General features: G+C 34.5%; 2 protein-coding genes across 5 annotated transcripts in view; one reads left to right on the top strand and one right to left on the bottom strand.

Annotated features, from left to right (window-relative positions):
* The window catches only part of LOC121727387 (protein diaphanous), a 42,746-nt gene extending 37,483 nt beyond the window's left edge, over positions 1 to 5,263 (bottom strand). For 3 of the 4 annotated variants that reach the window (XM_042115207.1, XM_042115210.1, XM_042115212.1), the window contains exons 1-2: positions 5,137 to 5,263; positions 3,707 to 3,770 (exon numbers count right to left, since the gene is read on the bottom strand). In XM_042115207.1, coding sequence (XP_041971141.1) covers positions 3,707 to 3,769 — 63 coding nt within the window. In that variant the 5' untranslated portion in view covers position 3,770; positions 5,137 to 5,263. Of the gene's footprint in view, positions 1 to 2,319; positions 2,452 to 3,706; positions 3,771 to 5,136 lie in introns of those variants that run through there. The other variant, XM_042115208.1, reaches the window with a different exon arrangement.
* Positions 5,264 to 9,217: 3,954 nt separating this feature from the next.
* On the top strand, positions 9,218 to 13,354 carry LOC121727389. Its single transcript, XM_042115213.1, has 6 exons — positions 9,218 to 9,522; positions 9,662 to 9,794; positions 9,877 to 10,006; positions 10,201 to 10,295; positions 10,657 to 10,893; positions 12,788 to 13,354. The coding sequence occupies exons 1-6, from the start codon at positions 9,455 to 9,457 to the stop codon at positions 12,881 to 12,883; spliced, it is 759 nt and encodes a 252-aa protein (XP_041971147.1). The 5' UTR covers positions 9,218 to 9,454; the 3' UTR covers positions 12,884 to 13,354.
* The last annotated feature ends 2,729 nt before the right edge of the window (positions 13,355 to 16,083 follow it).

The raw sequence follows: 16,083 nt of genomic DNA, 5'->3' as shown, positions 1-16,083 counted from the left end.
ATGTTTGTGGTAATAATAATAATATCGAGTTATTCTAAGTTCATACTATTAAATACATAATATGCAAATTAAATAGCGATTTGTCGATAAAAAATATCGATACTTCAAATGCACAGGGGGACGTCCCTATTGTTTTACATGAATTTTTATTATTTTTTTCAATTTTGTTCACTTGGCTGTAAACCTGCGTTTCCGAGTGACGTTTCGCCAATTTTGATCATAATTTTAATTACCGTACTTCTCAGTTTTTCATAGTTTATTTTGACTTTTTCGTTAGTTATAACTTATAAGTGATTTTCTTTTTTTTCTTTTTGTAATTAGTGTTAATTGTTTCGTTTATTGACTATTTTTCTTTGTGTTTTGTGTTTTTTTTTTAAATGCCTTCGCCGTATGTGTATACCGCGCGCGAATACGGCATGATGCTTATGTGTTTAGGAGAAGCATCAGGAAATGCCGCAGAGGCTTTGAGGATTTACCGAAGGCGATATCCTCACGCCCGACATCCTTCCGATTCCCGCATTATCACACAGGCATACCAGCGTGTGTTAGAAAATAGGCCTATTGCGCCTTCTACTTCTGGCGGTGGGCGGCAGCTGGACGTGCGTGTCGAGGAGCAGGTTTTGGAGGTTTTACACCGAGACCCTCGACTAGGAACTCGCAGTGCAGCTAAAAGGCTGAGACGACATCACGGCAGGCCAGTAGCATCGCATGCGACTATCCACAAAATTTTAAGGCGGAATAGAATGCGCGCCTACAAAGTCCATCGAGTGCAAGCGCTGCTTCCGGTAGACCGTGTCCGACGGACTGACTATTGTTCATGGCTGCTTCAGCGGGAAGAAGCATCCCCCGGGTTCATCCAAAATGTGCTATGGACGGATGAGTCCACATTTACAAGAAATGGGATGTGGAACAGGAGAAATGCTCACATTTGGTCAGTCGAAAACCCTCGGGCATGCCAAGAAACTGGCCACCAAACACGTTGGTCAGTTAACGTGTGGGGTGGCATTTACAAAAATCTGATATTGGGGCCAGTATTTTTGCCTGCAAGGATGACTGGTGCGTCATATTTAGATTTTTTAAACGGTGACTTCACCGAAGAACTGGATGAGCACATTTCCGTTAATGACCTTCGGCGAATGTGGTTCCAGCACGATGGCGCACCTCCACATGTCACGCGGCCTGTCCGTCAATGGCTGAGAGAAAATTTTGGGGATCGCTGGATTGGACGTTTGGGTCCCCAAGCCTGGCCTCCACGATCCCCGGACTTAACTCCGTTGGACTTTTTCCTCTGGGGCTACGTCAAGGAGAGGGTGTATAACCGGCCGTGCGACAGTGCTGAGGAAATGAAGCGGCGAATAAAAGACGTGTTCACTCAACTCAGGGGACTTTGCAGTGAGGACAGTACGTTTAGTTTTCGTTTGCACGAAGAAACGAAGAGGCGTGCAGAACTGTGTCTCGAGTTGCAAGGGTCGCAGTTTGAACCGCATCTCGTAAGACCACGAGTGCAAAGAAACTGATAAGGTCAGTAACAAATAATTTTCTTTTATCCAATTGATATTATTATTTTTACATTTTGTTGTTCTGTTTAAAACTGTCGTGTCTTGGATGTACATTTGGACAAAGTGATTTTGATATTTTTGTCCGTATAAAACAATAAACGTTGTTAACTGTTTTAGGAATCTAACAAATGTTAGTAAAAGTTATTAAAATGTAACTTTGTAATAGTCACACGTCACACCGTACGTACAGCTGATTTTATTCATTCATAAACGAGTCAGGCGCGGATCGCAGGGCGCGTGGATCGCGGGGCGCGCGGGACGCGGAGCCCGCGGGGAGCGGCGGCCGGCGAGCGGTCCTCCCCTCACCTGCCTCCCCCTTCGCTCGCCATATACATTGCGTGTTAAAAATTTTGACTATTCTAAAAACTGAAGATTACAAGAAAATAATTTGTACCAATGGATATATCTCATGCCCTATAATAACCCCACGAAGTTATCGGAAGCGGTCTTTTGACACCCTGTATAGATAGCAGCACCAGAACAAACTGAAAATTTATTGTTTCCAGACGAACGCTGAAAAATTATTGCGTATTGCAAAAGCACTGACATCAACCTATGCAAACTTTCTTTAAACCTCTTTCAAAAGATCCAAACTCCAAACCGTTTGCACCAAGCAAGAGGGATAACGTAGTAATCCTTCTTAACCAGAACAGAATACCTTTTTCAGAAGTTCGAAAACCTTTTGCGCCTAGCATGTTTGCCCTGTTAATCAGTGCGAATGTTCCAGGATGAGCCCTTATAAATAAAAGGAGTAACTCACCGCGGACTTTCTCCAAGTATCTCGGCGCCGCACTCGGCGAGGCAGACTGTTTGCCATCTTAACACTATAAACTACACTCCATTAATATTTCTCTTATATTTTACACCTTTTTTTAGCACGCTACAGACTGAAAACGCGTCTATGTTAGAAGTGCCATAGAAAGAATTGGAAGTTCTTTGGAAGGCACTAACAATGTCCATGGCATCTCAAGACTGTAACAAACGAACGTCGCACCTCGACACACCCGTGTACAACAATGGACATAATCCAATAGATATTTCAAGGACTGTCACGCCTGATATTATCGAGTATAGGTTTATAATAGCAAAAATCTTTAGCAAAGCACTAATTTTCACTACAATAATGAAATCACACTTATTCTTTTTTCAAATACATTTTAAATGTTAAAAATAGTTCTAGTAACTACAAATACGAGTCCCGCGAGCGACGATAAGCGACTCACTATTGTCTGTTATCTGATAAGTGATAACAATGTAGACCAACACACAGACGCCTGTGTTGTAGCACCTCCCTCTTATGTAAGTACTTAAGTTCAGATTTTGTCTGTGATAAAACCTATGGATATTGTTGACGACATAAAGAAAATTCTCATATAGCATTTTGAGGTAATATTGCTAAGATTTATTGTGTTATGATGCACACTGTCTTCAAGAATAGTTTTTGTAATTTCAATTTTCTTTCTTTGTTTTCAATACCTGTGTGGAAAATGATTCAAGGTGAAGCTGCAATTATTTTTTTAAAATAAGATGGCATTCACTACAGACTGAAGGTTATTATGCAGGTAAGTTTTTTGGTTATATAAAAAATAGTATTATTTAGAAAAATCAATTAAGTACAAGCCTTTGTTTAATTCAAGTATTGTTATATTAGCTTTGTAACTAGGGTTGCCAGGCGTCAGGATAAAGCCGGACACAGTCAGGCTTTTTGCTTGCGTGTCGGGCCAAAATCAAAGGGAGTCCGGCCTTTGTAGTAGAGCCTTAAAACACAAATTTTAGATAGTTTTACACCTAACAAGATGTAAATTTGTATAGCTTTTAGATGTTAAACTGTTTTAATAAAACAGAAAATTTGTATATGGTATACACAAGCTGTCGAACATATTTCTATATATTAAAAGTTTAGATTCTAAGTACTTGATAGCAACTCTTTTTTTGTACTAATGTATAGCCAAGCTTTTTGGTTTAGTGACCTAGCAACCCTATTTGTAACTTGTTTGACTCTAGAGTGGTAATAAATGGCAATGTAGCAGATTTTTGAACAGCTAGAATATTTTAGTAAATAAATAGTTCAATTTAAATAATTTATGATTATTATAATTGACTACTACTTAGCTTTATAGAGCTTTATAATAGTAGAATTAACTTACAAAGCCACTTTTTGCTTTCTCATGGCGGGACATCTTTCTCTTCTGAACATTCGGATGCACCATTCTGAAAAAAATGTTTAAAATTAAAACAAAAAGTTTTGAGTGTTTTGTATAAGGAAAATAAAGTTGTGTGACAAATTATTCCCTTAAACCTATACTTAAATTATTATAATAATCATGCAATGATATTTGATAACACAGAATTTATATTTAACCCATCAATCCCCAAGCCGGGTGTTGCATAACAATTGAAAAACTATTGTGTCTGCAATTCCCACAATCGAGGTATTAAATCAATGTTAATTTTAAATTTTAGTCTTGCTAAAATATAGAATAATAATCCAATATAATAAGACTGTATAGAGTATCAAAGACAAAAGAATTAAGATCAGAAGCAAGTGGGAAAGGAGCAGTGGCAACACAGCTACAGTAAATATTTGTTCCAAAATGTACTGAAAGCTGTAACTGTATGCCACAGCTTCTTAGTATGCTTTTAGAATGGCCCCATACCAATAATATATTTTATCCAAGAATTTAATTAGATGTTGCCATCAATTCTCTTGCATTAAAATTCACATCTGCTACCATTCAGTGGTTTATACATATAGAGTTATCGAACAGATAGACTAATTTTCGAAATTTCTGAAAATATCTACGTAACAATAAAGTATACAATTAAAACTTAGACAAAAATACTTATGTAACACATCTTTACTTATAATAAATATTAGATTGCTAAAATCTTATAATTTTATACGAAACAACAGCTTTTCGTTTATTATTATAATAAAGACTGTAGGCAATAAATGAATTGTTTTGCTGCAATATCTTGCTGCAAGTATAATACTCACAGAAATATTGCTGCAAATTGCAAAGTTAGAAAAGGTACTGTCATATTAATTAATATTGAACACACTTGTGGCTATTAGTTGCGATTGTATTAGCTAACGATATTGAAGGTTTACTCCCGCCAAACCACTTACGGCCGTTCCCAATATTTGATCTATCTCTGGTTTTGCCCTACTAAAGATAGGAATAGCTCACAATTGACATAAAATATATGTCCCTAATGTCTAATGTGAGTTATTCCTATCTCTAGTAGGGCAAAATCAGAGATAGATCAAATATTGGGAATGGCCGTTAATGGAATAAAATCGAGGTCGTAGCTTTACGAACGCTGATATCAACGCTTACAGCTGATTATAATAACAAAGAAATGATAAAGTTACAACAGAAGTTATGCTAAAACATAGCTCTCATTGCATTTCTGTGTAATTTGTAGGGAGAGTAGGTACATTTTTTATCATAAAAAAGTAAAAACATGATATCATACAAGCATACCCCACTGCCATTGATAACCTAAATAAATTTAAGATGACAAAGATTTGATGATAATTTATGATAGAAACGAGATAATGTTGATATCTTACCACTCTAATAGATAAATTTAACACCAAACAATTTCACAAACATTACTTTTTGATAAAAACACGATAGATAACACAAACAACAGTTACACCACACACACATGCATAAAAATTTATCAACTGATTTTTTTTTACTATTTAGTATTTACTCTACCATCTATGACTGAACCGAATGATGTCATTATTAACGATTTTTTTGCATTCATAAAATTAACTAAAATTTTATTTCCTTTGAGAAGTTAAAACTAATATAACTTTAATTATAGATTAAAATTAAGTTAAGCATTTATTGTTACAACAATTTGTGAAATGTGAAATGTCCATTGAATTTTATAAGAGGATGTGGCATAAATCATAATGGTCTCTACCAAATCAAAATACTGTGGCCGGTCCGCCATTTTATGTTCCGGTTCTCCGAGGTACATAAACTGTCAAAGTGTCGTATTATAGGGATGTCGAAATTGAAAGAAAATATCGATATATCGATACATCGATATTTGAAAAAATATCAATATCGGTCTCGATATATCGCGAAAAAAATATCGATACATCGGTCAAATTTTTCGACCAATTTGCTTTTTTTTTAAATTAATTTATAGTCCGTCAAAAAAGTGAAGAAATTTTAAAAAGTTTTTCCTTGGATCGGTACGCTTATATTTTTACTAAAATTTTTGTTATTTTACCGATGGCTTGACGTCGTATGTGCTACTTTAGTTAATCATTAGACATTAATAAGATTTGTGATAGAATAGAATATAACATGGCTTGATTTTCGATATTTAATCAACATAGAAATTAGTAGATTTGACGTTTAGTGATGTACTTTTTTATCGAATTTAAAAAATATAAGATGAAGAATCTGATCATTTATTTAAAAGATTTTAACCTTAATAGCCCACTTATAACATACCACTTATCGATATCCTCGACAAATATCAACCGGTCTATAGTGATGGGACACTCGGTCCGAGTGTCCCATCACTATAGAACGCCATGTTTAGTTCTTGGCAATATGGCGCCGGCCACACTTTTTTGTAGTTATGTCGCTTCCATCTGTTTCCTTATTCATTGGAAATGTCAACAAAAGCTGACAAAAGTAAAAATCTGACAAATTTTTACCAATAACCACTCACCATGGAATTAATATATACTACGTATAACGTTATACGTAGTATATATTAATTCCATGCCACTCACTGGCTGCGTTCCAGATGACGTTAATTTTGACCAAAACGCTCAAAACGTCCCCTTTTGCCGTTCCATTTGACGACCGCGGTCGTTTTGATCGCGGCTATGACGTCATTCATGACGTCATCATTTTCGCTCAAAACGACCCTCGACAAAGATGGGTCAAAGTGGGCGTTCTATTTTTTTTTTTAATTTTAACGTAACGAAAGCCATGTTCGGAAAGTTTTCAGGAGAGAGTAGAGACAAAAAAACTTTATATTATTTCATTACAAACAATATTTATATTACTTAAATAAATTAAATAACAGTTAATGAAATACTTTGATTGGAAAATAAATTGTTTTAAATGAAAGGTCGAAAGATTTCTTATAAAACATTATAATAATTCGTACTAAATACTAATTTTCATCTCTCCTATACCTGTTGATTTATTCGTAATTGACTAAGCATTATGCGGTATTGTTACCTAACGTTTATATGTATATTTTGGCAATAGTCAATATTCAAAGTATGTGGTTTTGTTAATATTGAGCAATTCTATATATATATATATATATATATATATATATATATATATATATATATATATATATATATATATATATATATATATATATATATATATATATATATATATATATATATATATATATATATATATATATATATATATATATATAATTGGAATCTTGGAATCGGCTCCAACGATTTTCATGAAATTTAGTATATAGGGGGTTTCGGGGGCGATAAATCGATTTAACTAGGAATCATTTTTAGAAAATGTCATTTTATTCGTGTTTTATCGAATACCGAGCAAAGCTTGGTCAAATAGCTAGTGTAACTATAAACAATAAAATTACTTTTATTTACGACTTGAAGAAAAGGATCGTAATAACCAAGTTCGGTTCAATGTACCTATGTATAAAAAAATTATAGTTCTTTTTTTAAACTTTTCTCAAAACGCTCAAAACGATCCATAATCCGTTCCACTTGGGTTTGTATCACTGACGCTCACATGCTAGTGGAACGGGAAAAACTACGGTCTTGAGCGTGAGCGTTTCTAACGTCATCTGGAACGCGGGGACTGTCTATTGACCCCGCGTTCCAGATGACGTTAAAAACGCTCACGCTCAAGACCGTAGTTTTTCCCGTTCCACTAGCATGTGAGCGTCAGTGATACAAACCCAAGTGGAACGGATTATGGAGCGTTTTGAGAAAAGTTTAAAAAAAGAACTATAATTTTTTTTATACATAAGTACTTACATTGAACAGAACTTGGATATTCATCCTTTTCTTCAAGTCGTAAATAAAAGTAATTGTTTATACTTAGTCACATTTATTTTACAAATAAAATACATAATACTTATAATATTTGTTTCGTTTTTAGTATTACATTTTTTTTACTGAAGTAATCATATTATTTTAATATAGTTAAACTTTTATTTTATTTCAGTTTCCACATTGAATCATATTTTAATAAAAAAACCAAATACTTTGAATATTGACTATTGTCACATAAACGTTAGGTAACAATACCGCGTAATGCTAAGTCAAGTACGAGTAAGTCAACAGGTACAGGAGGAATGAAAATTAGTAGATACTTAATAAATTTTATAAGAAATCATTTGACCTTTCATTTAAAACAATTTCTTTTCCAATCAAAATATTTTATTAAATGTTATTTAATATAATATGTATTTCAATTAAAATATTATTTGTAATGAAATAATATGAAGCTTTTTTGTCTCTACTCTCTCTTCAAAACTTTCCGAACATGGCTTTCGCGATATATTACATTAAAATTTAAAAAAATAACTAGAACGCCCACTTTGGCTGCGTTCCAGAAGACGTTAATTTTAACCAAAACGCTCAAAACGTCCCCTTCTGCCGTTCCCTTTGGCGACCGGTGTCGTTTAGATCGCGGCTATGACGTCACTCATGACGTCATCATTTTCGCTCAAAACGACCCTTGACGAAGATGGGTCAAAGTGGTCGTTCTAGTTTTTTTTTTAATTTTAACGTAACTATAATCGCGAAAGCCATGTTCGGAAAGTTTTCAGGAGAGAGTAGAGACAAAAAAACTTTATATTATTTCATTACAAATAATATTTTAATTGAAATACATATTATATTAAATAACATTTAATAAAATATTTTGATTGGAAAAGAAATTATTTTAAATAAAAGGTCAAATGATTTCTTATTTTCATCTCTCCTGTACCTGTTGACTTAGCATTACGCGGTATTGTTACCTAACGTTTATGTGACAATAGTCAATAATCAATATTCAAAGCATGTGGTTTTGTTATTATAATATGATTCAATGTGAAAACTGAAATAAAATAAAAGTTTAACTATATTAAAATATGATTACTTCAGTAAAAAAATGTAATACTAAAAACGAAACAAATATTATAATATGTATTTTATTTGTAAAATAAATGTAACTAAGTATAAACAACTATGTACTTTTATTTACGACGTGAAGAAAAGGATCGTAATATCCAAGTTCTGTCCAATGTAAGTACTTATGTATAAAAAAAATATACTTAGTTCTTTTTTTAAACTTTTCTCAAAACGATCAAAACGATCCATAATCCGTTCCACTTGGGTTTGTATCACTGACGCTCACAAGCTAGTGGAACGGGAAAAACTACGGTCTTGAGCGTTAGCGTTTTTACCTCATCTGGAACGCGGGGTTTGACCCATCTTCGTCGAGGGTCGTTTTGAGCGAAAATGATGACGTCATCAGTGACGTCATAGCCGCGATCAAAACGACCGCGGTCGTCAAATGGAACGGCAGAAGGGGACGTTTTGAGCGTTTTGGTCAAAATTAACGTCTTCTGGAACGCAGCCTGAGTCGGCCATTTGTAAAGAAGAAGAAGAAGAAGCAAACAGGACACTGGACAGCGTACAATCTAAATTAATTTTATTTTTCTAGTTTAACTAATCCTAAAACTTATTCTTGTTGATAATTGGGAAAACTAACCCATCCCATGTAAACCATCGTAGCACGACAGGTTGGAAGATATCCTAATTCATAACACACGTAAGAGTTCTCATTAATAAAATTGGGCGTCAACCAGCGTCAACCGATTTAGATTCAAAACAAGCAATATCAAAACTAATAATCATGTACGGAAGAAAGACTCCATCAACGTATCGTTCAACGCCATCGGTGTATTCACATTACACTGGAAAGTAAGTTAAATGCTATATTTAATATTGCTTACAGTAACTATATTGTGTGCTTCTACGTCTATACAAAATGTACTTCATCAACTGATCGGCTAGTTTAGAATAGAAATATAATATTAAAATAGTGACAATATATTTTCAGGTCTTCTACTAACTTGAGGTCATCAAAGTCTGTGCGTTCATTGCGTGTGCCATGGTATCAGAAGCCCATACTTCACGATGCTTTCTTCTTGGACTTGCAAAGAGGATCTCTGCTCACTGCTTCAATATCTTTGGTGAGTATTAGATATATAGTATTTTATAAATAGAAATAAGTTTACTCTGGACATAGGTTAAAAGACCTTCTGTATTTTTCAGTTCATAGCACTGTTCACATTTGGCCAAAGCATTTTTGATTTATATTGCCTTGGAATGGCTGCACCTGGCTCCGTTCATTATGGCTACTATGTAGTCAGCTTTCAGTTTGTTTATGTTGGGAGTCCACCTGGTAAGATTTTTTAATAAATTCCTAGTTTTTTATGTGCTTGAATTCAACAGCATACTGATTATAGCAAAAAAATGTATGGCATTCTAATAAAAAATTCAATTCAATTAATAAAAAATCTGTTGTTTTGCTTTTACCAATCTTCAAGAATCTTAAAACGTAGCTAATAAATAAGATGTATTTTTATATTATTTCAGTAAGAAATGTTCTGATTGTGTTCTCCCTGTTCTCTTGGTTGGGATCTGTGGCTCTTATTGTGACCAGCATAATACTCATTGTAGCCCTGAGAAAGGTATTCAAAAGTTTTTATTAAAAGATCATCAATTAAATTCTTACCTAACAGACTATACATTATTCATGTTGTTTACTTTATAAACTACAAGGAATATAATGTTGTTAAAGTAACAATACCTCCTAACTTCTACGAATAATTAAAACTAAGCAAAAAATGTGTGTACCTTAGGTTTTTCACAAGGAACCAAATTTAAAACGGTAATAGTATAGGAGTTACATTTCCTTAGTTTTTATTATTTGTAGCCTAACTTACATTTTTTAAGAAATAGAGTTTTTAATGCCACATGAATTAAAGTGTTGTGTTGCCAGTATTAAAAAATTTAAAATCCTACAGATGTTAATTTTATTATTTATTTCAGGAATATGAGAAGAAAATAGTGCCATGGCTATACACATTTGGTGTATTTCTTCTGTTCCGCTTTGTGGCATTCGTATTTGCGTCCATTGTGAATGACATGATATTTGCCTACAACATCTTGATGTGCTTGTTTTGGATAGTGTTCACTGTAGTTGGAGTTTACGGCTGGCTCCTGGTCTACAGCTTGTACCTGGAACTATCTGATCTCACTAAATTAGAAGATTTGGCGCACTTGAGAGTAAGTCAGAGCTATCAATTCCCATAATAATATGTAATTCATTAATATAATAAAATAACGTTTAATAATTACTAGCTATTTGACCGAGCTTCGCTCGGTATTCAATGAAAATGACATTTTCTAAAAATTATTCCTAGCTAGATCGATTTATCGCCCCTGAAACCCCCTGTACAGTACAGTTACAAGGTTTGTTATATCTTTAAAGGAGCAATTCTTGTATATATATATATATATATATATATATATATATATATATATATATATATATATATATATACAAGAATTGCTCGTTTAAAGATATAACAAACCTTGTAACTTACCTACTTCATCTGGTTAATATATCTGGCTTTAAAATCCAAAAGCAAAACTTGTGGACTACGCTTACACAGGCAGTATGTTATAAATTTCGTGGAATTAAACATAGAAAAATTAAAGTTTAAGAAAAATTTGTGTATTTTTTAATTAATGGCTTTTTGTGAAAAATCTATCGAAGGTCGACTTTATTCTACACCAATTCCACACCTTGTCAGATATTCCGAAAATAGGGTTGTCAAAATCAAATAAGTATAAATACCACGCAAGGTATATACAGACGGAAACTGTTATACCTACCTATTAGGTAAATGAATACCGAACATATAAATCAGTTTACACAGACACAACACGTGATTTTCTTTTGATGTAATTAGGTATGGATTATATTATTATGTATAATGTATATGCAGCTACCACCTATTTTAAATAAGTATATTTATTATAATTACTTATAAAACATTTCTGTGCAAGTATATTTAATAATATTATTATTAAATATACTTACATAGATTTAGGTACCATGACAGTAGATATATAAATTTGTAATTTTTTTCATTGTCCCAACAATCGGCTGCAATGCGGTATTTATTTTTGATAAATTTTGCCAATTAAAATATGACACTGCGTAAGAGGCGCGCGCCTGTGCCACGAGTCAGTTCGCGGCAACCATTGAATCGCCACGACGCGACGTTGGGGAGTCTCGTATGTACTTGTAGCTCGGCGGCGGAACGGCGGAGTGAGCGGAAAAAATTGAAAGCTAATTTGTCACTAACATATTATGACATAAATCATGAGTTCTAAATTTTTTTTCTCCAACTTTTGAAAAAAAAAATCTGACTTCATACTAATCTGACCTATACTTCATAGGAAAATCGTTATAACTTCTAAACTAACTGACTAAGAGCATTGTAGTAAAGAATTTATTTAAGATTAAAACCTCTTCTATCGTTTTAAAATGAAAAAGCCACTTTAATGAGCTAGATTTTTCACAAAAAGCCATTAATGAAAAAATACACAAATTTTTTTTCTTAAACTTTGGTTTTTCTATGTTTAATTCCACGAAATCTATAACATATTGCCTGTGTAAACGTAGTCCACAAGTTTAGCTATCAAATGAGTTATGAGACCTTTTTTTATCTTCATAGGATATTTACATGAGAAGTACTGGTCAGATTAGTGTGAAAGCCCGAGAAAAACTAAAATGGTTGCCATTTTACAACCGTGAGAGAGAGAAAAGATTTGAGAGCCAATTTGTAGATAAAATATGCCATAGATCATGACATTAAAGGATCGGACACCGGTGTCGGGACACATTGTATAATTGGAATCTCGGAATCGGCTCCAACGATTTTCATGAAATTTAGTATATAGGGGGTTTCGGGGGCGATAAATCGATCTAGCTAGAAATCATTTTTAGAAAATGTCAGTTTATTCGTGTTTTATTTATCGAAAAACTAGCTAGTATTGTTAGTAAGTAAGCCAGTTTATCCCAACACAGAGTTCCAAAACTAATGAAAGCTAATAATTTCTGAGAGCATAATACCTTTACATATAAAATTTTCCGATTTACCATTTCCAGATGGGCACAATGGCGTCCCTCAACGCGTCGCTGGCGGGGTCGCGGCCGACGACGCCGCACTCGACCGTGTCCACAATGCCCGCGTCGCAGATGTGATGCGCAGCCGACAAGGCCGAACCTGAGGAGGTCGTACCACTCACTGGAAGCCTTGAGACGCCTGTGTAGCTATGGGTTAGATTGCCTTTTGATCCATGTGGCAGCGGAGTTGCCATACTGTACTCTGAACGCGAGCTGTGATGCCTATAGAAACTCGGCACTCCCCCACAGCACTTATTCCTCGGATCTCGCGCAGAGTGTACAATTAATTCCATAGCAAACCATAAAGAAATAATATACTGGCATATCTGTACTTCATGCCTCACTGTGAAGTCTGTGAATCACAAATGGTTGCATGTTATGGTTAAATATTATGGCAACTTATGCCATAAAACAAAGAGAACATAGAGCTCTAAACTTGAGTATTTTCTAACAATTTTTGGATCATAAATACTTTACACTCTACAAATAAGAAAAACTAAGGAAACTAACTCCCATACTATTACCGTTTTAAATTTGGTTCCTTTCGAACTGTCGTATAACGTCAGCCTGATACCGCTGAAGGCCACCTAAATATTGAAAATGTGTACCTAAACATTTTTGACAAGTATTGTAGAACATGTTTTTTTACGACGGACAGATGGAAAAAGCGTCCATGGGCTAATAATGGGTTGACCTTTGGTTGGCACTCGTAGAGGGTGCAGGTTCGATCCCGGGTGGAGGCGTGTACTAATGAGACATTTTCTGATCTCACGGACATAATACGGATGCTCATACAGTGAAGGAAAACATCGTGAGGAAACCCGCACATAGTTGGTCCCAAACGTGTTGAATAGTTCTTTCCTCTGGACTAGGCCGACTATGTTGTGAGAATGTCATATGTGCTTGGGCAACCATACGGACATTTACTTAAATCCTTTCCCAGGCACTACAGTATTTGAGGAGTGGTTACTTCGCTCTGAAAATACTGTATGAGGGTCAGGCTGCCCAATTTTTGCTGATTTGGTAATTTGGTAACCTTTTCTCCGCCCTCGGTATTTTAAAATTTATTGTGTTCATCTTATGTTCGAAAACTGATTCTAATGAAGAAAATAAAGCACTCAATAATGCATTAGAATTATTTCGGTTGAAATCATAGTCTAAAATTATATTTACAATTAAACATAAAAAAGGTAAGAAAATAGTGTTACGTGCTAGGGTTCGAGGATTTGGAGAGAAAGACCTGGTGACTCTCTTGAAGACTTTATTCACTAAGTCTAGGTCACACAAGCACACACTAGGTCACAACACATAGCACTAAGTCCAAACACTAATCACTAGGTCCAATCACTAAGCACTATCACTGTCCTAGGTCGTAGCCAAGTCGCAGGTTTCACTGGTTCACTCACTATTGATCACTTGTTGTCACTCCGAAATCGCCTTGATGTTCGCTCGAACCGAACTAAACTGAACTGCCGGGCCGTCTACCTGCGGCTTTTTTATATGGCGAGACGAACTCCAGAAAGTTCCCGATACACGTAAACAAGTAAACAAGTGTGGGAACTTTTTAGGAGGCTCGAGTATGTACCACAATAAACATAAACAACTAAACACGTAAACAAAATAAACCGGTAAACACGTAAACAAATGTTGGACTTTTCTAGAAGGTTCGAGTATGTACTTGCGCACCTCATGCCATCTAGTATTGAGTAGGGGATTTATGTTGTCGGTGTTCCCTCGATAAGTTTCGCTGGTTTGACGCTAGATGGCACTATATGTCCGTGACACTAGCTTTAAAATATGCCATCCGCCGTGGAAGAGGTGCACTTCAACTGTCCCTGTAGCAGTTAGTATGACAGATTTGAAGATAAATCGGATATGTTATGAATACTGAATATAAATGGCTATCACCTCACCTAATTTTTATATTATTTTAAGAAAACTATCTTTGTAAACTTTTTAAAATCAAATGAATCGTTAGAAACATCAATTCTACCCCACTTTTTAACGTCACCAATAATATCCATTTATTATTATCGTTAAGTGTTAGGGGAGGTAAAATAGGGAGGTGGCAATGCTGATTTTTACGTACTTTATGAAAAATCTCGTAATATCCGCCATTTTTCGACAGTTCACATTTGAACCTCAGACGGGCTGTGTACACAGTTTTTTCAAAGGAAGTGTTTTTGTGACACAAAATATGTAAGTATTACTGTTTCACATAAAACTATCAATGCATCATATGAGTAGTCAAAAGGGCCATGTTTGGGACTATAATACAAACCACGTTGTGTATTATTTGTATTATTGTACTGTATTATTTTCTCAACGCTACGGTAGCATAGAAATAAAAATTCTACCATTTTAGTATGTAGAGTTATAGCGTAGACATTTGCTCTTGTAGTAGAAGTATCTACGCTACCAACGCAATAATTCAGTGCCAAATCAGACAAAATTCGCGGCCTCACTCATTTTGTGTGTGATTTCATCACAACGGATGCAAAAGGCCTAGTTTTTTTGACGGAGTTACTTTTCCTTAGTTTTTATTATTCGTAGTTTGCACTATTTTAAAAATATTATTTTGTTTGATGATTAAAATGTAATTCAGACATTCCATTTTTAGGGATAGACTGAATAAACTTTATACTTTACTGAAGTAAAAATTCGAATGTTTTTAAGAACTGACAAATGAAAACGTCCAATATCTAGTGACCATATCAGTCTTATTATAACATATAAAGAGCCCTTATTTGTAACGAAACTCCGTCCAAGGGATTTTTTAATTATAAGGATTATTAGTATAGAATTTAGTAGTAATTTTCTATACTTAATAAGTGAGCAATATAGTCGGACTTAAATAATTGTATTGCCATAATATAACAACTGACTGTGCCTAAGCAGCTTTACTTTACATTTGAATCTCTAACAAGCAACATATAACATATTTTATGCACTGCCTAATACCAAGTTATTGAGACGAAATTGTTATTAAAGTTTAAAGTGTACCCGGCGAATCGAAGTGGTAGTGGTAATTGACCTTTTTAGTCTAGAAGCTATATGAAAAATGCTCGCACTGTATTCAGACACTTCGTTGTCAATCACGGTTTAAATAGAAAATTATGCAACAAATTTTTTGACAGGGGTCATTGACCGCTACCGCCTCGATTCGCCGGCTACACTGTAGTTAATATTCAGTAGTGTTTTTGATAGGCGTGTTGTCAATCAAGAGTAGGTTATAGGTACTATTGAATTGAAAAATCTTTAAAAAAATTACCTGAAGT

Source organism: Aricia agestis, chromosome 5 (genome assembly GCF_905147365.1).
Source record: "Aricia agestis chromosome 5, ilAriAges1.1, whole genome shotgun sequence".
Classification (NCBI taxonomy): domain Eukaryota; kingdom Metazoa; phylum Arthropoda; class Insecta; order Lepidoptera; family Lycaenidae; genus Aricia; species Aricia agestis.
The sequence above is the reverse complement of the archived record's forward strand: the minus strand, read 5'-3'. Positions and strand labels throughout refer to the sequence as shown.